Source organism: Diabrotica virgifera, chromosome 7 (genome assembly GCF_917563875.1).
Source record: "Diabrotica virgifera virgifera chromosome 7, PGI_DIABVI_V3a".
NCBI classification, from domain to species: domain Eukaryota; kingdom Metazoa; phylum Arthropoda; class Insecta; order Coleoptera; family Chrysomelidae; genus Diabrotica; species Diabrotica virgifera.
The window spans coordinates 5408738-5431696 of NC_065449.1; the positions used below are offsets into that span (position 1 = coordinate 5408738).

A 22959-nucleotide genomic window follows, 5' to 3' on the forward strand; every position below is an offset into this window, starting at 1 on the left:
ATACTTCAAGTGGTTAACTACAAAAGTGAGTCGACCTATACGAGATTTGAAAACATTTACAGATTTCAACAAAAACTTTGCTATCGCTTTAATGAAATAAGTAGAAGATATTCGCTGGCTGTTCCGTGTATGAATTTGTATCAGCTCGCGTGTCTGATGAAGCAGGGATGCAGAAATAACGTTATAACACTCTATTGATACCGATTCGTACACGGAAGGTTTCATAAATTGTGCTCTATGTGCCATATATTTGTAAGTTTTTTTTAGTATATCCCTAAAAATTTACCATATTCATTTATTGTTTTCTCTTGTCTCACACTTTTAAATTTTGTTTGTATTGTTTTTTATGTTTGTTGTTTATTTTTTAATGTACCGACTGGTAAATCGTCAAATGGGCCATAGGAAAGTCAATGGAAAATTCTAAATTGTTGAATTCCTGCTTTTCTAATTATTTTACATCAAAAGTCTTGAGATACTATTTGTAGAGGACTGAAATTTGTATTGAAAACAAATCGCTCATCCGAAAGAACAGTGTCCCAACTCAGAAAAACACGTTTTTCAGGGGAGACAAAAATAGATTTTTTAGATCTTAATTTATAAATTTTAGACGGCAACTGCAAAAATGTATAAATTAAAAACGAAGAATGTGTATAAGTGAATGTTTCTAATTGTGTAAGAGACAAAACCAAAAAACTATGATATCTGATTTAACAAAAAAAAAATAATTTTGAGTTATGTCACTTTTCTTTTAAGATATTGGCCACTTTTGTTAAAACTAACGAAAAATACCTAGGACACTTCTCGAAATACAACGGTTTTTGTGTTAAATAACGATAAATTCACATCGAATGTCAGAGCATAACTGAAAAGTGTCATTGTTCCGGAATAAAAATATCTATTTTACCATCAAAAGAATAATGACACTACCGCCATCTTTCGAAGTTGGAAGTAAACATATATGTGATATTTTTCCTGATAAAAGTGTAGGATATTTGGAGTCAATTTAACAAGATAACTCGATTTATGCATTTTTGAGTTATGTCACTTTTCTTCCGGATGAGCGAAATGTTAAAATTGTTCAACGAATTAAACACATTCCAAAATTTTGCAAAAATACAATAAATTTTGCTAAAGTATTATAAGGCCAATCATTAGATATTTGATCTCAAAAAATCATACGAACAAACTGAATTTTGCTATTAAGACTATTTGGTCACAGGTGCTCCAATGAGACTAAGTTAAAACCGAAATACGTATAAAGTAGACGCCCTGCCCTGTTTTCTCTAATCAAACTTGAATCATTTTTATTTCGGTTGCTAAGAATGATAATTTGGGGACCTTAAAAAAGATGCAAAGAAGTTTGCCCCTCCTACCCTTGGGTTTCCCTCTAACCGACCTCCCGAAGGGGGGACATCTATTTATAGACCAGGAAGAATCTCGTTTTTAGGTGGATGTGAAAGGTGGCATTCGGATTTTTGCAGATAAAGTTAGGTGATAACTTCGTTAATAATAATTGAATTATGCTCATTCTCAAATATGCCCGGAACATTAATAAAAAAATAAAATATTTAAAAATTTCAAAAAATTTCGTTTCTTTCTAATTTCTTTGCTTATAACTTTAAAACGATTCATTTTGGAGTCGTATAGGAATAAAACCAAGATACTTAAATTTTCTATCAGATACGATTGGTTAAAAATGTCTTAATTTAACACCCTTGCTGCAAAATAGCAATAAATATAAAATAAGGGGGCAAAACAAGCCTGTCTTTATTCAATGTTTTTCCATCACTTAGGTTACACTTGGAACCTTCCTAATTCGCTTAGAAAATTTTTGTGATGTGCTAAACCGTCCACCAAATTTCATTAAAATTATTTACTCAGCAATGTTTTAAAGTTATAAACAATTTTTTGGCTTATAAACAAATTAGTGCTGTGTCCAGGAAGGGGTGCTACGGGCTTTTCCAAGTTTTTTATGTATTTTTACCCGTAGAACACGAATTCTTTGGGTAACAGTTGATCCGGATGTCGATAAGATTGTTATGTTATAAACAAAGAACTTGAGGAATTACATAACATCGATTCTTCGCAAAATAAAACATTTTTGAAGTTATACTTCTTTACGCGCGATGAGGGTGAATTTTTATATGTTAAAACCAGGCGCATACGCATCACCCAGGCGCATACGCGCATTATAACTTTGTTCTGATTGGATGTTCAAATGACATGTCAAAAATTATCCAATATGGCAGCTGTAGGACAGCTGTGGTTTGGAGGAAAAGGTAAAGGTAAACAAATGTATAATATATTAGTTTTATTGTTGTGAGGACAGAAACAAAAAAGTTTATAATATTGTAGTGACTTTTAAATAGTTTTTAAAATCAACAGGTACGTAATAATTGTTAGTGTATCATGGGTATAAACCTACCTGTTTGATCTGCCAAAATACATAGTATGTAATAATGTAATACTTTTATTTATGTAATTTGATTACCATCAATATTCACCTAATATATTGTTTTCTTACCATATGTTTTGTTGTATTTTTTTTCAATTCTAAAGTCCACTTTACATCAACAATAATTGAATAAGAAATTGACAACAAGTTATTCAAGGTCAAATTTGGCTTATACAAAACACAATTCTACATCCAATTTTGCCGTGAATAAAAAGAAAATAAAGAAATTTGACAAAATAAAACATATCCAATTGTTCTATTTCATCAAATTCCTTAATTTTCTTTTACAAACCATACATTTTGTACTCGTCAAATTTGGCCTTGAATAACTTTGTCAATTTCTTGTTCAATTTATTAATCAAAATTAAATTAAAATAATTTGATCAATTTTCAAAATATCACAAGTTTAATGACGTTCTACACCTTCGGCAAAGAATTAAGGATTTGCATGAAATTTTAGTATGTTATAGTTTACTTCAAAAAACTAAGACTTGATTTTTAAAAAAATGTTTTACCGTGCCGTTTAATTACTATTAAGGGTCAAAGTTAAGTTTTAACATGGGCTCTTATGGGAATTCTTAAAAAGTTAATAACTTTTGGCCCAAATTTACGATTTTTAATTATTTGTGCTTAAATTAAAGGTATTTTTGTAAGGAATAACATATTAAAAAATGAGGATTGTTTACCGTACCATTATTAAATAAAAGTGAAATTACTGTTTCGAAATTTAACAAAGTTGGTAGTAGTGAGATCAGCTGCACTCATAATAATTATATCCGAAACGTACGTGTCAACCACATGACCTCGGTGGTCTAGTTGTTGAGCGTTCGGTCAGAGTTCGAAACGTCCCGGGTTCCAATCCTCTACGGATTCATTTTTTTTTTTTAGTTGTTTTAATAAAAATTTTTTGAAAGTGGTAGATAAAAAAGTTAGTTTAATATTTAAATAGAATACAATTACTTCGTTAAAATTATATAATAGAAGTATAACTTCTTACGTGCGTACAAAGTACACACACATTCTTTTTTTTTTGTATTTCTTGGGTAATTCTAAGCAAAAAATGTTCTTACAAGTTTTTTCATAGGATGCATAGTTTTTGAGATAAACGCGGTGGAACATTTAAAAAATCGAAAAATTGCAATTTTTGAACGAAAATAACTTTTGATTAAAAATAAAATAGCAATTCTGCTGACAGCATTTGAAAGTTTAAGTCAAATTATACCGGTTTTAATTATTTGCATGGCTAAAAATTAATTTTTTTATTATTAAACGCTATTTGTTTATAATCCAAAAAATTGTTTATAATTTTAAAACGTTGCTGAGGCCCCTTAAATAATCCGATTTTAATTCTGTAAAGTGTATTAAATAGGTAGAGCACCTCTTTATATGTAAAAAAATTAGCCAACTTCTAAACGGTCTACTTTTTGTTCAGAAAGATTTTAAAAAATTTGAACTTTTCTAAAAACATTTGTATCGAAGTATCGAAAAAACCTTATCATGTGTTGTTTGCAAAAGTTTACAGCATCAAAAATAAACGAGTTACACTGAAAAAAAAGTTGGCCCCTTTTTTTTGGGTAAAAAAAATCGTGAAAACCTCCCTCTATTTAGCACCCTAAAGTCAAGCGTCCACAGACCCGCATCGTACGCATCGTACGCAACGGATTTTAGTTTGACAATCGATAATGCGATCCGTACGATGCGGATCAGTGGACGCGGTTACATAAGTTTCTGTACAAGGCAAACTAAAATCCGTTGCGTACGATGCGTCCGATGCGTACGATGCGGGTCTGTGGACGCTTGCCTTAAATGAAATTAATCGTTTGGCTTTTTTAACTGTATGTGTATTGTTTATATGATCTGTAAGTTTGATTGGTTTGAAGTGTTTATTTTTAAAAACATTTGGTTTTATAGTAAAAAAAAAATTTCTAAAAATTTTTGAAAAATTTTATTTTTTCAAAATAACTTAAAAAATTAGTGATAAGAAAAATCTTAAACAGTAAAAAAAATGGAGGTTTTGATATTATAAATATGCTAGTTTCATTTTGTTTCTCCGTAAGACAAAAATTGGCTGTTCAAAATTTGCATACACTCGTGATTAGTGACCCATTCAAGCTTTCTCAATTATAACCCTTTCAAAAATAAACACTTTAAACCGGTGAGACTGACAGATCATATAAAAAAATAGATAGGTAAGTAAATTGTTTGTAAAGCGCTAGCGATTAATTTCATTTGGGGAGCTAAACACGACGAGATTTTCATGATTATTTACAAAAAAAAAGAGGGCCAACTTTATTTTGAGCGTAACTCGCTTATTTTTAATGCTAAAACTTTTGTTAACAATTAAAACAAAGCTTTTTATAAACACTTTAAAAAAGTTTAAATGGGTTTTTCCCGAAAAGTGCTTAATTTTTCGGTGATTTCACCTTGAAATATTCGATTTGGAATTAAACGAATAAGAACGTATTTTTCATGAGCTACAACTTTGTTTTTATTTGATTGATAGACTTTACTGATACACCATTTTTTGGGTTTTTATAAGCTACACTTTTGCTCAGGATATTTTTTCGATAAAATATTTACTTTTTGAGTTATTTGCGAAAAACCGTCTGAAAACGTAGTTTTTTTGTCGAAAAATCAACATTTTCAATGGCAAATAACTCGAAAAGTATTGACTTACGTAAAAAACTCTGTAGAACAAAAGTTGCTTAAAATCAGTCAATTTATCCATTTCCGGTCTTATCTTGAACGTATGTTTTTCACCCCCGAGAAGGGGTGACTGTCACCCCCCAAGTAAAAGCAACCAACGGCACAATTTCAACTTTGAAGTGGAGGGTAAATAGAACCTAAATCCAAATTTTAATGCAATTCGGAGTTGCCCCTGAAAATTACACGGTATCGCCGAATTTCCCGTTCATTTACTGGGCTAATAATCGTTGTAGAGCCTTCGAAGGAAACTATTTTGAATAATAAAATCAAATTTTATCAAAAAAAAATTCTTTTTATGTCAGCCTACGAACTTTTCAGCGCCCCTGTTAGTTCTCTCCAGTCAAATAGTTTCATGACTTTTGACGTATAATATTAGCGAAGCAGGAAGCAGGAATTCAAGGATTTAGAATTTCCCATTAATTTTTTTATGGTCCGTTTGACGATTCAGCAACCGGTATAGGTAAATCACACGTAGTGCTTTTCGTTACACCTTCGAAATAAGCAAGCCTTATAAAAATAAGAGTTTAATATTACAATAGTAGGTACAGTCAAATCAAAATAAAAAATTCCTTACAACACACACGTTAAATAAAAATAGACGACAGCATGTGACTGCACGCTTAAAAAATGTTAATTATACGAATCAACAGTAATTCGTTGTATGTTGGGAATGAGCAAACAAATAGTACTTAAGTAATCGATTTCACCGGATCTAATACGTCATCGATTAAGCTGAATGGAATAATTTAAGTCTATTTGATTATTATTATTGTTAATATAAAATGGATGCAGATAAATACAACACGTCAAAAATGTACAGCATTGATGACATTTAGATAACATAAGGTTATTGCGAAGAAGTTTGCTGTGAATGGACTATTTATATTAGTACATACACTTCTCCAAGAAATTAACGCGCCACCTTAAAACCGGGTCATTTTTGATCTCTCGAATTTCCTAAACCTGTTGTCCGATGTAAGTGATTTTTTTAGTAGGTTATAGCCTTATTCTTTAACAATATCACTGTAATAATAGTGTTGCTAGACAGGTAAATTGTCACTGTATAACAATAACGGGTGTACCAATCAAACTTATTTTTTCTCAAAGTTCACACGACCCTGTCGAATATTCTAGCATTTATAAAATACTAAAACTAAAACCCAACTATCAGTGGCGACGCGTGACTTTTTCTAAAGTGTTACCAAAACCAGAAGTATTTTATAAATATTTTTATATACAGTGAGCACGTAAAGGTTGGAATAAATTCATTTTCTCGAGAATGGACGATTTTGGAAAAAAATCCCGAAACAGGTCAATTTTTATTTTTAAATTGCGACTTTTTGGCATATATATCATACTAGTGACGTCACCCATCTGGGCGTGATGGCGTCATCTACGATTTTTTTAAATGAGAATAGGGGTCTCGTGATAGCTCATTTGAAAGGTAATTCAATTCTTTATTCAGTAATGTAAACATTAACATAATTGTTTACACAGGATGGATTAAATTTATTGACATAAAAAGAAGAATGTGTGTAATTTATTTAATTCAAAATACATTTTACTCCTATCAGAAAACAGGAAATAATGTTTATTTGACAAATAAATATTTTCTTTTGCTTAAATTCAGTATTAAAGCAGACACCCACCTTCCTCTTGACAGTTTGAACATTTAATTTAAGCGAAAAGCAATGATTATTTTTCAAATAAACATTTTTTCTGTTTTCTGAGAGCAGTAAAATGTATTTGAATTAAATAAATTACTTGTATTCTTCTTTTTGTCAGTAAATTTAATATAAAAAAAATTTTTTTGGACACCCTGTATAAATAATTATGTTAATGGTTATATTACTGAATAGAATTACCTTTCAAGTGAGCTATCACACGACCCCTATTCCTATTTAAAAAAATCATCGACGACGTCATCACGCCCAGATGGGTGACGTCACTAGTATGATATATATGCCAAAAAGTTGCAATTGAAAAATAAAAATTGACCTGTTTCGGAATTTTTTTCCAAAATCGTCCATTCTCAAGAAAATGAATTTATTCCAACCTTTAAGTGCTCACTGTATACAGTGTTCCCATACATCAAAGTTTGTCCGACTAGACACCGTGAATTTTCAGCTTGCTATTAATCAACTTTTTTTTTGGTACGCGCGATCCAGATCTATTATAAAAATAGATGAAATACAGAAATACAATTAAAAAATTAAAAATTTAAGAATCTATATAAAGTATCTACAAACTAAAAACATATTTGTTGTTTTTAGGTAAAATATGTATTATATCACCTTTATACTTTATTAAAAAATCCAAATTGTAGAATTAGTATACTAATCAGTACATTCATTTGTCATTTTTAGCCTAAAATATTAAATAATTTTTATTTTATTGATTATACACTACAATGTACTGTATAATCAATATTATTATATGTCATATAATAATGTTGTTAATTAATATATTTCGACAAGTAATTAAAATCGATTAATATGATTTATATAGGATAAAAAGGTATAGATATGTTATCTGTATAGTAAGCAAGTACAGTTACAAGTTATAAACTAATAATTAATAATGCATATTATGCAATAATCGAATCCAAAGGGCAGCCGGTACGGTTAACTAACCGGAGTTTAATCGAGAAAATACCGGCCCTAAGAATAACAGACTTCATAAATGGAATTATAATTATTACCTATAATTATAATAATAATTAAAATTGCATTTATTAAGTCACCAAATTAAAATTTGGTAACACGAATACTAATCCACAGCGGCTTAACCATCGTGCCCGCAAAATTTTCAGAGACGATCCAGTCCTCTGACCGATACAAATATCCTACCATTGTTGCCACTCACAGAAGTGGTAAATAACGGCGCGGCGCACGGTAAGTAAGGGCACAGTATAAAGAGGGAACCTCTATATACTGTGGTAAGGGCGTATTATAATAACCTGCAACCGATTTTACATAAACTCGCTGATATTTTCGTGCTTCTAGTTGGCTATTTTACTGAATTGGGTAGATACTATTAACAAATATTTCTACTTTTAAAAAATATAAATGGAATTATTTCATAGTAGTCATAAAATATTTATTTGCAAATTTTAACTGTTACCAATGGTAACAATGGTTACATGGACGCTTCGCCAGTGCCAACTATAGAGATAGGGGGTGTTAAAATTTTTCCTACAAACTGACGATGTATTTAGTGCTCTAAAACCGGTTAAGGTATGCAAATGAAGGACATCGCACACATCTTATGGAAAATATGTCACTCAAATTCAATAAAATTTATACGATTAGATTCGTTTTAATATAACGATTAATTCTTATCATTGCGCCAACTCTTAATTATGATTAATTACGGCGCAAATTGCAATTAAAGTTTATCGAAATCACATTTTTGGAGTCCATAAAATGTTAGTTTACAATCATTATTGCTCTGAGTGCTATTCATAACAGCTTAAATCCCGCTGGGCCTAAGCGGATTAGTGAAACTAATCCGCTGATTTATGGAGTACCGAAAATCTGGGTATTTTAAAATATTTTTTCTCTCTCTAACTTATGTACCTACCCATTTGATTTCAGATTTATTTATATCAATTTCTGCTCTTATTTTTGAAAATAGAGAGTTGGCGCAATGATAAGATTTGATCGCTAATTTAAAACGAATCTATTGGTATAAATTTTATTGAATTTAAGTGACATTATATTTTCCATAAGATGTGTGCGATGTCCAAAGGAGGTGGGTTTTAGTAGTAGTAGAAGAGGTAGTTATTGTACATTTTTTGATATACCGGGTGGTGAATTGGAACACGGGTCATAGGAAACTCAATGTAAAATTCTAAACTGTTGAATTCCTACTTCCCTAATTATTTTACATCAAAAGACATTAGAAACTATTTGTAGAGGATTGAAATCTGTATTGAAAACGACTGTTAATATTGTTCTACAAACAATAATTATTCAAAATTTTGTAAAAATATAATACAATTTTCAGAGAAATACGCCAAAGTTACGCCACACACACTGCAATAATGTGTATAAGATTGCATTCGGTGACAATGAATTTATTATATTAACAATTTGAACTGTCAATTTCTTTATTTATTTTATCATTTATTCTTTAAAACACAATAAAGTTGATCAGATACCCTCAGTTAAGGAGAAAGTATTAATAATAAAGATATTTTCTTCAGTCAATAGTGTGCTCACTGTCAGTTAAATAGTAACGTGTGGCCTAACATGCCCACACATACCTACTGCGGTAATTACATTATATTTTTCAAAATTTTGGAATATGTTTAAATCGTACAACAATTGTAACTTGTGTTTTTAATACAGATTTCAATCCTCTACAAATAACTTCTCATGACTTTTGATGTAACATAATTAGGGAAGCAGGAATTCAACAGTTTAAAATTCTACATTGAGTTTCCTATGGCCCGTTTTCCGATTCACCACCCGGTATAATTAGAACTTTAATATTCACCATTGGCACGCATACGGGTAATATGACCCTTATGTACGCCAATAGTGATGGTAAACGTAAAATTCTTTCTTGGATTTGGCATTTAGACAAAACTTGATATCAAATTACTTCTTATGTAGTAGGTCAATTGTTGTTTTGTTTAATTTGGAACGATTATTACACATATTTAATAAAAATTTATTCGAAATATGTGTCCTAAGACATATTTTATTAAAAATAAAATAAAAATTCAATTTTTATTCAGTTGCAATGCGAAGGCAAAACAATCTTATTTTTCAATTAGAATACGGAGCGTAGTCCAGCCCTCTGAATCATAGGCGCCCATACACACGGGCAGGGGGGGCCGTGGCCCCCCTACCTTTTCGGGAAAGAACAAAAATTAAATTCATATTACATAAACGTATTTTGTCAAAAAATTATTGGATAATTTTGAGAGATAAATTGGAAACAACATTATTTATTAATAAAATAATTCACATATTGGGTAATTAATAGTTTAACAGAAAATCTGTGTGTCTGGGACAGCGGTCTATATGGAATGTGCATAATGCACATTTCGCACAGTCAGGGTATGCTATTAACGAAAACATTGAAAGAGATTAGAAGCGTGGGAACATAATATATACTGTAACCGACACCCAAAATTACAAATTAAATGAATCATTTATAATACTGCAAAGAAAATCATATCAGCAAGAAATCCGATCTCTGACCGATAATCACTAATGAGCCATTCGTCTTTGAGAACTGGCACTATAAAGATAAAGTGTAAAATCTGTGATTATATTTATTTTCTATAATATTAAGTTTTGTGTACACTGAATAGAATCATCTTTATTAACAGAAATAAATTTATTGAACATAGTTAGTCAAATTTTAGTTTGCAAAAGTATTTTTTAGTAAGTAGATTATTTTTAAAGTGTACATTATGATGAACACAACAATTTTATTTAAATGAAAAACAGGTGATCTTTCATGACGAATGAGTGTTATATACAGGGTGTCCCAAAAGTAGCGGAAAGGTCGAATAATTCACGAAATGAATATCGGATCGAAAAACTGAAAAATATGTGTTAAATATTTCTCAAAAATCTATGCGATGACACTAAACAAGTCCACCACTTCAACCCCTGGGTGTGTAGCGGGGGGTAACTTTAAAATCTTAAATGGAATCCCTAATTTTTGTTGCAGATTTGGATTTTCCTCGTAAAAATAAGCAAATTTTATTCGAGCCATTTTGCGAATTGTGGATAGATAGCGCTATAATCGGAAAAAACGATATATCGTGATACCATAGCAAAATTATAGAAACGGTCTAATATCTCGAGAAATATACTTCCAAATGAAAAACTAAAAAACATGTGTTTAATATTTTTCAAAAATCTATAGAATGACACCAAACAAGATTTTTCATTCCACACTCTGGAGGTGGGGTGAGAGTTAACTTCAAAATCTTAAATAGGAACCCCCGTTTTTTATTACAGATTCAGTTTCCTCCTCAAAAAAGTAAGTAATATTTATTCGAAACTTTTTTTAGAATTGACGGATGGCGCTATAATCGAAAAATGCGATTTATTTGCGCCATCTATCAACGATTCTAAAAATGTTTGGAATATATGTGACTTATTTTTCATAAGGATTCTATATCTGCAAAAATAAAGGGGGCTCCTTTTTAAGATTTTAAAGTAAAAACTTGGTTCGGCACATACTCATGGTTAGTCTACTCGCCAAAGTTGAAGGCAGGGCTTTGCAAGCATTGTATTCTTTTCAAACGGGTTTTAAAGAGAGGCGCAACTTTTGTGGTAGCCATGACATTTCCATTTAAAAACTTGGTCTAGTATTTAAATGTATGAATAATTTCTCACAACAGGGTTCAAACTAGGTTTTTTAGGTGGTTTAAACTACAGTAGACTCCCTCTATAACGAGAACTGAAATGGTGGACTAATTATCTCGTTATAAGCGGATTTCGTTATATCAAACAACAATAATAATGAAATGTTTTGATGCCTCTTACGTAGTTTATTAGATGTCGATGGTCAACCTGAACAGTGAACAATGAGACTTCGCCGTCATAAATTGTAAATTTCCTATAATATTCAATATCGGTCGATAAACAGACAGAAGTTTATTACAGGTGGCCGAGTTTATTACAGCACTGGCCTCGATAATAAGACAGATGTTGGGCATTTCTATGTACAGGCAGTTGGAGCATTTATTTATTTATGACCATTACAACGCTAAAAACAGGTAAAGACACGTATTCTTCGATTTCAATTTTCCTCGTTGCAACCAAATATGCCTCGTTATAGAGCGTTATAGTTCAATAGGTATTTCATGGGACACCTAATGTACCTCGTTATAAGCGAAACCTCGTTATACCCGTCTTCGTTACAGAGAGAGTCTACTGTATATATTGTCATCCGAAATATACAAAATGTAATGTGCAACATCTTCACGTTTGGCCCCCCCCTAAAAATTTTTATATGGGCGCCCTTGCTCTGAATCGAAGATTTTCGACTCTTGTTGGACTCTCTGAGTCTCATCGGAGAGAACGTAGGCCTGCTCTACTCCATACTCCAATTGACTAACACCGAGAGTTTATCACCCACACCGCAACTGACGTGAGTGAACTAGGTGACTAGCTCATCTGGCAATTGAAAGATGAAGTAGTTTTCAATCCTAATGGCAATATTATTAATATTTAAAAATATTAAAATATTACTAAAAGATTTTTAAATTGAAAACTTATTGGTCCATTTTCTTGGTAACACCTCCAAGGCTTCTAAAATTTGCAAGCCAGATGGATGCTGAAGCGAAGAAGACAGGAGGGAATTCAAAAACTTACAATTCACGACCCCGTCTGTTCAGCTGGTAAATTCCAACAGAAAATTGACCTAGTTACTCAAAGAAATAACGACCAATATAAAAAATAAAACAAAAATTCCATTTTTATTCAGTTGCAATGCGAAGGCAAAACAATCTTATTTTTCAATTAGAATACGGAGCGCAGTCCAGCCCTCTGAATCGACGATTTTCGACTCTTTTTGGAGTCTCATCGGAGAGAACGTAGGCCTGCTACTCCATACTCCAATTGACCAACACCGAGAGTTTATCCCCCACACCGCAACTGACGTGAATGGACTAGGTGACTAGCGTCATCTGGCAATTGAAAGATGAAGTAGTTTTCAATCTTTCAAGATGACCCTAGTCACCTAGTCCATTCACGTCAGTTGCGGTGTGGGGGATAAACTCTCGGAGTTTTGGTCAATTGGAGTATGGAGTAGCAGGCCTACGTTCTCTCCGATGAGACTCCAACAAGAGTTGAAAATCGTCGATTGCGCTCCGTATTCTAATTGAAAAATAAGATTGTTTTTTATTTTTTATTTTATTTTTATATTGGTCGTTATTTCTTTGTGTAACTAGGTCCATTTTCTGTTGGAATTTACCAGCTGAACAGACGGGGTCGTGAATTGTAAGTTTTTGAATTCCCTCTTGTCTTCTTCGCTTCAGCATCCATCTGGCTTGCAAATTTTAGAAGCCTTGGAGGTGTTACCAAGAAAATGGACAAATAAGTTTTCAATTTAAAAATCTTTCAGTAATATTTTAATATTTCTAAATATTATTAATATTGCTATTAGGATTGAAAACTACTTCATCTAACATATTTTATTCTTTACAATCAATAAAAAAATTTAAATCTACTAAATTTAACTGCAATCGTGATATATTTGGATTTATACTGTTTCATCATAATAAACAGACACGACATCTATATCGACTTTCTCTTGGCAACCATTCACAATGACTTAAGGTTTATTATTAGAATTACTCAACTTTATAACAGATTTCATTTTTGTCGTATAAATATTTTACAATGTGTTACATTGAACTATTACTTTTGTGTAGGTAAAAAGTAATTATTCATCAAATATACCACATTATATAGAAATACTTTGGCGCCCAGAAATACCACCCAGCCTCAATAACATGGAAAGGGTCCCATTACATCTCACTCCTTTTGATAACGTATGTTTTTGTAATAGATAATATTATTAAAACACATTGCATGATTTAATATCATAATAATAATATATTATTGTTTATGTAAAATCAATCTTTTCTCAAATGTAGGTGATAACCTTTTGGAGACTGAAAATACTATATTGTATGATATAATTGATCCAAATAATGGCATAACCCAGACATCCAAAGTGAAAGTTATCCTCCAATACCAAATTGTTCTATATTATGGTCCATTATAATGTTCAGAAAAAAGTCACACTATTTTGAGCGTCGGGTTTGGGGTGGAGAGGGGGGAGAAATAGGTAAATTCGTAGTTGTTTAGGTTTTTCGTCAATACTTCTAAAGCTATGCGGTTTAGCATGAACAAACTTCTATACAAAAATGTTCTACATTAAATTTGCAATAAAAAAGGTCCGATGCATAATCCTTCTAAAATGAACGGTTCCAAAGTTACGGAGGTAGTATAGTGTATAATTGGTCCAAAAAAGACCTAACTCAGACATCTAAAGTAAAAGTTTTCCTCCAACAACAAATTTTGTTCTATATGGTCCACATATTGTTCAGTAAAAAGTTACACCATTTTGAGCGTCCGGTTTGGGGGGGGGGAGATGGGGGAGAAGTCGGTAAATTAGTAGTTTCTTTACGTTTTTCGTCAATATTTCTAAAACTATGCTTTAGCGTAAACAATGGTCTATACAAAAATGTTCTACATAAAATTTAAAACAAAAAAGGTTCTATACATAATTGTTATAAAATCAACGGTTCCAGAGTTACGGAGGGTGAAAAGTGGAGGTTTTCGATACTTTTTATATTATCTGGGCAATTGATGATGATTTTTTTCACTTTTTACCCTCAGTAACTCTGGAACCGTTGATTTTATAATAATTATGTATAGGACCTTTTTTGTTTTAAATTTCACGTAGAACATTTTTGTATAGAAACATTGTTTTTGCTAAAGCATAGTTTTAGAAATATTGACGAAAAACGTAAAAAAAACTACTAATTTACCGACTTTTCCCCCATCTCCCCTCCAAACCGGATGCTCAAAATGGTGTAACTTTTTACTGAACAATATGTGGACCATATAGAACAATTTGGTGTTGAAGGAAAACTTTTACTTTGGATGTCTGGGTTAGGCCTTTTTTGGACCAATTATACTATACTACCTCCGTAACTTTTGAATCTTTCATTTTAGAAGGATTATGCATAGGACCTTTTTTATTTCAAATTTATTTAATGTAGAACATTCTTGTATAGAAGGTCGTTCATGTTAAACCGCATAGTTTTAGAAATATTGACGATAAACGTAAAAAACTACGAATTTACCGATTTCTCCCCCTCTCCCCCCAAACCCGATGCTCAAGATGGTGTGACTTTTTTTTTGAAGATTATGTGTACCATATAGAACAATTTGGTGTTGGAGTATATACTAAAAACGTCAACGTTCGTGATCGATAGGAAATAAGCAAGGCCACAGAAAAATTCTACACCAAATTATACTTGGTACAAGCACAACCACAAAAACAACGTACTAAACGAATTATAATTAACACCTGCTTAGAAGAAATACCGGCACACCTTAAGAACATTAATAGAAAAATGTACAGAGTATAACGTTCCAATTCATATGACGTTTGTGGATTTTCAAATAGTATTCGACTCCAAATTATGGGCTGTGATTGAATCTCTAGAACACGCACGTATAGATTCAAGATACACAAACGTAATTAAAAATTTATATGAAAATGCTACCATACAAATAAAGCTGGACATATTTTTAATAGCAGATAATATACAAGAATTAAGTGAAATATTACAACAATTGAATGAAGTGTCTTAAATCAACAATTAACTTGAAGAGAACATTATTTGACAGAATAATATTCGAAGATGTAATTCATCCTCTGTATAATAGAGAAGTCCCCCTATTATAGATATCATAAAAACTATTGAAAACATTTACCAAAGCAACAAAATGGAAGTTAGAATAGATGGACAACTTACAGAAGCTATAGACATAAGCAGCGGGATAAGATAGGGAGACTCATTAAGTCCTATGCTGTTCAATTTAATCATGGATAAAATCATCACAAGCGTCAACAAAGGAAGAGGATACAGAATGCGAAACCAAGAGGTAAAAATACTCTGTTACGCAGACCAGGCAATATTGATAGCCCAAGATGAAGATAGTCTGCAAAGATTAGTCCACAGATTTTACATAAAAGCAAAATAATTCAATATGACAATTTCACCTCAGAAAACTAAAAAATAGTAGTCAGTAAAGAACAGTAGTCAGTAAAAAGTAATCAGATGTAAAGTGGAGATTGATGGTATCAGTATTGAACAAGTAATGGAAATAGAATATATTGGAATTACATTGTCAAGCTACGAGACCTGGAAAAAGAAGTGAGAAATCAAGTACAAAAAGCAAATAGACTGACAGGATGACTTAATAACACTATATGGCGAAACCGATATATCAACACTGAGATGAAGTCAAGAATTTATAAAGCAAGTGTAAGACCAATAATGACATAATGCATCAGAAACAAGACTCGATACAGCCACAACACAAAGACTATTGGAAACGGCAGAGTATGAGAGTACTGAGAAGAATTGGAAACACGCTGAAAGTCAAAGGTGGAGTGACAACCTTTCATAGAGATATCAATCCACCAATGAACAAGCAGAATTATTACTTATAAAGAAGAAGAAGAAGAAGAAGAAGAAGAAGAAAAAGAAGAAGAAATGAAGTTTCCGGGACCGTAGGCTTAAAAATGAACTACAGTAAACAAAAATAATGAGCCAGAACCAGCCAAATATAATACAAAACAGTACCATAGAAAATGTTGAAGTCTAGGTAGATATCCCATTCGACTGTCATAGTTGCTGTTTTAGTTTGCATGACAGTCGAATTAGTCCATTATTTCACGGTTTTTGCTCTAAATTTTAAAGAACCGCTTGGATTGACATGAAATTTGGCACACGTATAGCTTACATGTCAAAGAAAAAAAGTGATATTGTGCCGATGTGTGCTTTTGCCCTGGGGTTGACTTTCACCCCCTCCTGGGGGTGAAAAAATATATGTCCAAAATAAGTCCGGAAATGGGTAAACTGACTAATTTTAAATAACTTTTGTTCTATAGAGCTTTTTCGCCAAGTCAACACTTTTCGAGTTATTTGCGAGTGAATATGTTCATTTTTCAACAAAATAACCACATTTTTAGACGGTTTTTCGCAAATAACTCAAAAAGTAAGGATTTTGTCGAAAAAGACGTTCTTAGCAAAAATATATCTTATAAAAAGTAAAAAAAAATGGTGTACGTGTTAGGTCTCTGGATCTTGTAGAACCAGAGTTATAGCCAATGAAAAATAGATTCATATTCACCAAATTTCAAATAGAATATTTCGACGTGAAATATCCAAAAAATTAAACACTTTTTGGGGAAAACCCATTAAAACTTTTTTAAAGTGTTTAAAAAAAGCTTTATTTCCGTTTTTACAAAAAGTTTCTAGCATTAAATTTAAGCAAGTTACGCTCAAAATAAAGTTGGTCCCTTTTGTTTTTGCAAAAAAAAAAATTGGGAAGCCCACCCCCTAATTAGCAACGTAAATGAAATTAATCGTTACCGCTCCACAAATTATTTTACTTATGTTGGGTTTATATGATCTGTATGTTTCATCGATTCAAAATGCTTATTTCTAAAAAAATTTGTTTTCAAAGTAAAATTTTTAAAAATTTAAATTTTGAAAAATATGCTTTTCTTCAAAATAACTTAAAAATTGTTAGAGATACCAAAAATCTCGAAAAACAAAAAAAGTTAGATTTGCTTTTCTGAATATAATGTATTGTTTTGTTTTTCTGTAGACAAAAACTGATTAAGATTTGGTGTTTCTAAATTTGCATACATTCGTGTTCAGTGACTCGTTCAACCACTTTTAACTACAGCCCTTTCAGTAATAAGGACTTTGAACCGATGAAACTTACAGATCATATAAACAATATATACACGAGTCAAGAAAATTGTGAAGTCGTAACGATTAAGTTCATTTAAGATACTAATTAGGGGGTGATTTTCTCGATTTTTTTACTAAAACCAAAAGGGACTAACTTTATTTTGAGCGTAACTTGTTTAATTTTGATACTAGAAATTTTTTTACAAAACAAAAATGAAGCTTTTTTTTAAACACTTCAAATAAGTTGTAATGAGTTTTCCAAAAATTTCACGTTAAAATATTCCATTTGGAATTTGACGAATATGAACCTATTTTTCATTAGCTATAACTCTGCTTCTACTAGGTGTAGAGACCTGATGTATACACCATTTTCTAAAAATTTTTACAGGTTATATTTTTGCTAAGAATGTTTTTTAGACAAAATACTTACTATTTGAGTTATTTGCAAAAAACCGTCTAAAAGCGTGGTTATTTTGTTGAAAAAATGAACATATTCACTGCCAAATAACTCGAAAAGTATTGACTTAGTGAAAAAACTCTATAGAACAAAAGTTACTTAAAATTAGCCAGTTTATCCATTTCCTGACTTTCTTTGGACGAATATTTTTTCACCCCCAAGAGGGGGTGAAAACCACCCCCAGGGCAAAAGCACATATCGGCACAATATCACTTCTTTTCTTTGACTTGTTAGCTATGTGTATGCCAAATTTCATGTCAATCCAAGCGGTTCTTTAAAATTTAGAGATTTTGCAATATTTTACCGTTAAAGAACGGACTAAATGGGAAAATAAAACAAACAAAACTAATCCAATAGAAATACGTAGAGGCATAAGACAAGGAGATGTAATATCCCCAAAACTCTTCACCTTAGCTCTGGAAGACCTCTTTAAAGAACTGGAATGGGAGTATATGGGTATCAACATAAACGGGAAGAATCTCAATCACCTCAGATATTGCGATGATGTTGTCCTTATTACAACCAACCAAGAAGAACTAGCCACAATGCTGACTCAATTAGCGCACGCATCGGAGAAGATAGGATTCAAAATGAACATGAGTAAAACCAAAATCATGACAAATACAAACGACAGAATAAATGTAAATTATATAAATAATGTCAATATTGAGGTTGTTGATGAATATATATACCTGGGTCAAATAATCAAACCTAATAAAGAGAACCAAACAATTAAAGTACAGAGAAGAATCCGATTGGCGTGGGCAGCATTTGGAAAGTTAAGATGGATACTAAAAAGCGCAAAGATACAACAGTACCTAAAAACCCGTCTATTTGACCAGTGCATCCTTCCTGTTCTGACGTATGGCTCAGAAACATGGACATTAACAAAGGCCAACATAAACAAAATTGAAATAACTCAGAGAAAAATGGAAAGATCCATGTTGGGAATAAAACAACAAGACAGAAAATCAAACAAATGGATAAGAGAGAAAACAAAAGTAAAAAATGTAACTGAACATATAACAGGGTTAAAATGGAGATTTGCGGGCCACAATGCGAGTCAGGAAGATAAAAGATGAAATGCTGAAATGCAAAACTGGAGACCGTGGACAGGAAGAAGAGAAAGAGGAAGACCTCAGATGCGATGGAAGGACGATATTGTAAAAGCTGCAGGAACTAACTTATACGCAGCCAAGGACAGACGGAAATGGGAAAGATTTGGGGAAGGCCTATGTCCAAAGTTGGATAGAAATGGGCTAAATAAGAAGGTAGATTGGATACCTGGACCATGTTATCAAACTGGGAAAACCGAATTGAGAATTGAAATTAAAAGAAGAACACAACTGGTATGGGCAGCTTTCGGTAAATTAGCATTTCCATATCCTGAAAAACACGTGTATACTATCGGTTTGTACCTAAGACCTAAGGGTTGAAGATTGGAGACTTTACTAGCTCTTACTAGGAAGTCTACTAAAAAACTAGAAACAGCGCAAAAATAAGACGCAGAACGAAGATCAGAACAAAAATGAAATGGCACTGAGCCGGTGACCTAGCTAGATATGATAACAGGTGGACAGGAAAATCTTAAAATTGAAACCAAGGGGGACAACAAGACCTGAAAAGACCTCAAAGGAGATGGGTAGATGACATAAGAGCGGTGGTAAACAAACAGTGGAGTGAGCAATTGGGCGTGACCTACATTCAGAACTTTATGAAAAATGGTTGACGAAGAGTAGACCATCGGAAATGTAGCTGTCCAGTTCAGCAATAAAAAAATGCAGAAAAAAGCGTAAAACACCAATAATAGTTTTGGATAGAAAAATTAATTACGAAGGAAGGAAAAATTGCCACATAACTACATGTAAAAAGCCGTATAAATTATACGACATTGAAGATAAGTAATACTTATAAAACTATTAATATATACGGGCAAAGTCCGGTACTGTCCAAATGATATCATCCAACTAAAATTTTTCCAAGGTTGAACTATTCCTGACAAAGGAAAAACACACAGAAAAACAACTGATTCTTGTTCTTATAGTAACTAACTGAATTTTATGTAAATGGGTGTTTTGAACTAATGGTTAACTCTGTTTCGCTTTTAAAAATATTACTCAATAGAATATTGTAACATATCTTTTCCGTATTACAAAAATAAATATATAGAACATCGTAACCATTTCTTTTTCCATTAGCAGACTAAAAATAGCCTAGATATAGAGATAGTAAGCGGAAAAACTATTCAGTTGCGCTACTTTTCAAAAAGTTCAATGTGAAAATTATTAGTCACTTACCGGCATTAAATACAGCAACACATGCCAACAAAATCACCAATTTTGCCATTTTTTGCGGTTTTTTTAATGGAAGAAAAAATTCAGAAGCACAGATTCAAAAATAGAAAGAACGGCTAGATCTTAACTTTGCGCTGCGCTAGTGGGTAGACAAAGTGGACAAAAATAACGTGAAATAAAGTCGGTTAACGCGTTGGAGTAGGATCAAATAAAGGAGGGGAGCGCCTGAACTCTGTGTTGTGTAAAATTTAGTTGGCTATTCTTGAAGAAAAGACCAATATGTACGAGGGAGGGTCAATAAGTCCGTCACTTTTTGAATTTTTCGCCTTTTAATTACAAAAAACAATACTGCTCCTGTCACCAGGCAACTCTCACGCGACTCCGGTCTAAATTTGAACAAACTGCGTCAATTAGTTTGTGTTTGGCAGCCAGTGATACAGTTGAGTCCACAGTTCTTTTCCCGTGCGCCATTAATGCCTGGCGAGATAAAACACATACTTTTTATCTACCATCATTGTCTTAAACGCATGAAACTAAAGACAAACCAGCTACCGACTGTTATTAAGTAAAAAGACATGGGTACACAAAAGACGCCTGCGGACGTTTTCATATTTTAAGTACAATTTTGTGACTTTTCTGGTTTGTTTACTTGTGGCTGTCCGTTTGTTGGATTTTTCCTCTTTTTTGTCCTGTTTTTGCATTTAGAACTTATTAATATTACACATACATACATAGGTACATTTGTTTTCATAATTAATTTTATATTGGAGAAAGAATTCATGTTTTTATAAATTGTTTATTTATTTATTAATCAGTAATAATATTAAAAGAATTTATTAACCCTTTCATTGGTGACGATATATGCCTAAAGCGACCTGGGTGCTAACTCAATTTTTCGCTGCATTTACATTGCAGTGTTTTGATCGAGATTCACAGTTCCATGATATGAATCTAAACTGACGTTTTAAATACACTTTTATCTACGTACTCGATAGAAATACAACTCGTTTCAGTCGAAGTCAAACAAATACTAACTAAACCTCTAAACTCTAAGCGAATGTTGTGCATATCTGCATATTATGACGCCTGGAGCCTTCATGCCCACCTGACATTTGTAAAAGTATGACGTCTTTGGGCGTCATCAGGCTTAACCTATTCAATATGTTAAGCTACTTGAAATGTAGCTGTAAGTCTGCACCAAAATTTTAAGCAAAACTAACATTTTACATTCTATTCTATTCAAAAATCTATGAATTAGGTGACGAATTGCTCCCTCATCCGCCCCATTCTCCATATTTAGTCCCAAGTGACTATTTCATGTTCCCAAATTTGAAAAAATGACCTTAACAAATCATATATGTATTTCGAAAGGGATAAAACAGTTGGAGAAACGTTGGACTAAGTGTATTATGGAACTCAAAGGAAACTATGTTGAAAAATAAAATACCTTTGTGGTGATTTGGAGACTTCTTGTCATAAAGTCCAATTCTACTGTTCTTATTTTATTTCATATTGTTGTTATCATTCATAGTCAATAGAAAGCTACAGAAATAAAAATTACAGCTATAATTTTTAATAATATCTCGTCGTCAAGCATTACGTCAGATGCCCTTCGTTACTACGCAAAAATGAACATTCAGTGACATTAATGATAGTTAATATTTAACAACTTGTCACAAAGAACACCAAGAAACAGGTTTAGCAAATATTCAGGTGAAGATATCAATAAAATATTAGTTAAAATGATTAAAAAAGACAGTTTTATTCATGAAATAATCTTAGCGAATTACACTCGATCTCTAAAATTATTATCGACTTGTTGTCCTCATGACACTTTGACATAATTTCACTCCCCTTCGGATCGTGAAAAACTGTCAAAGTGTCACTTGGGAAACAAATCGATAATTTTAGAGTTCTCGTGCAATTACTACTGAAAACATTATCAGACATAATATGAAAACTAAGATAAGATGGGCAGGTCATGTGATAAGATCAGAGGAAGACACAGTATTACAGACGCTGTTTTTTGAGAGACGGTAGAAGATCATAGGCCGTCCCAGTCGAAGAATCGAAGTATCCTGAATTAGTAAAGCTGCTTGTAGAATTAATTGCATATTTGAAAAAACGATGTGAACCATTTTATTTCACTTTAAAATTCGTCAAATGCAAACACTGAGAAAAAGTTAATACATACGTTTTTTACACTTAAAATTGTTTAATTGCGGCTCGCGAAAAATTTAAAATTTTGAAAATTGGCTCGGACTATCAAGGAGCTTGGCCACCCCTGTAACACCCTGTAATATATATTCTCTTGTACTGGTATGCCCACCCGTTGTTTCACATTTTCTATAGGTAGGTACCATCTTTTCAAAGCCTGATCTACATATATATATGTTAAAAAGTGTAGGTGCTAGACCACATCTCTGTTTGAGGCCTTTTGTTGAGATGATTGTTTCTGTTATTTCATTGACCAACTTTATTTGCACCTGTGTTTCTTTATACAGTAACTGTATAATGGATGAATATAACATAACAGCTGTTGTTGTGTTATAAGTGTTCATCCATT

The 22959-nt window shown here is 32.2% G+C and overlaps 1 protein-coding gene across 1 annotated transcript in view; it reads right to left on the bottom strand.

Annotated features, from left to right (window-relative positions):
- Window positions 1-20675, bottom strand: part of LOC126888888 (uncharacterized) — a 59039-nt gene extending 38364 nt beyond the window's left edge. Inside the window, exon 1 of the mRNA XM_050657323.1 lies at window positions 20397-20675. Coding sequence (XP_050513280.1) covers window positions 20397-20445 — 49 coding nt within the window. The 5' untranslated portion in view covers window positions 20446-20675. The remainder of the gene's footprint in view (window positions 1-20396) is intronic.
- Between the last annotated feature and the right edge of the window lie 2284 nt (window positions 20676-22959).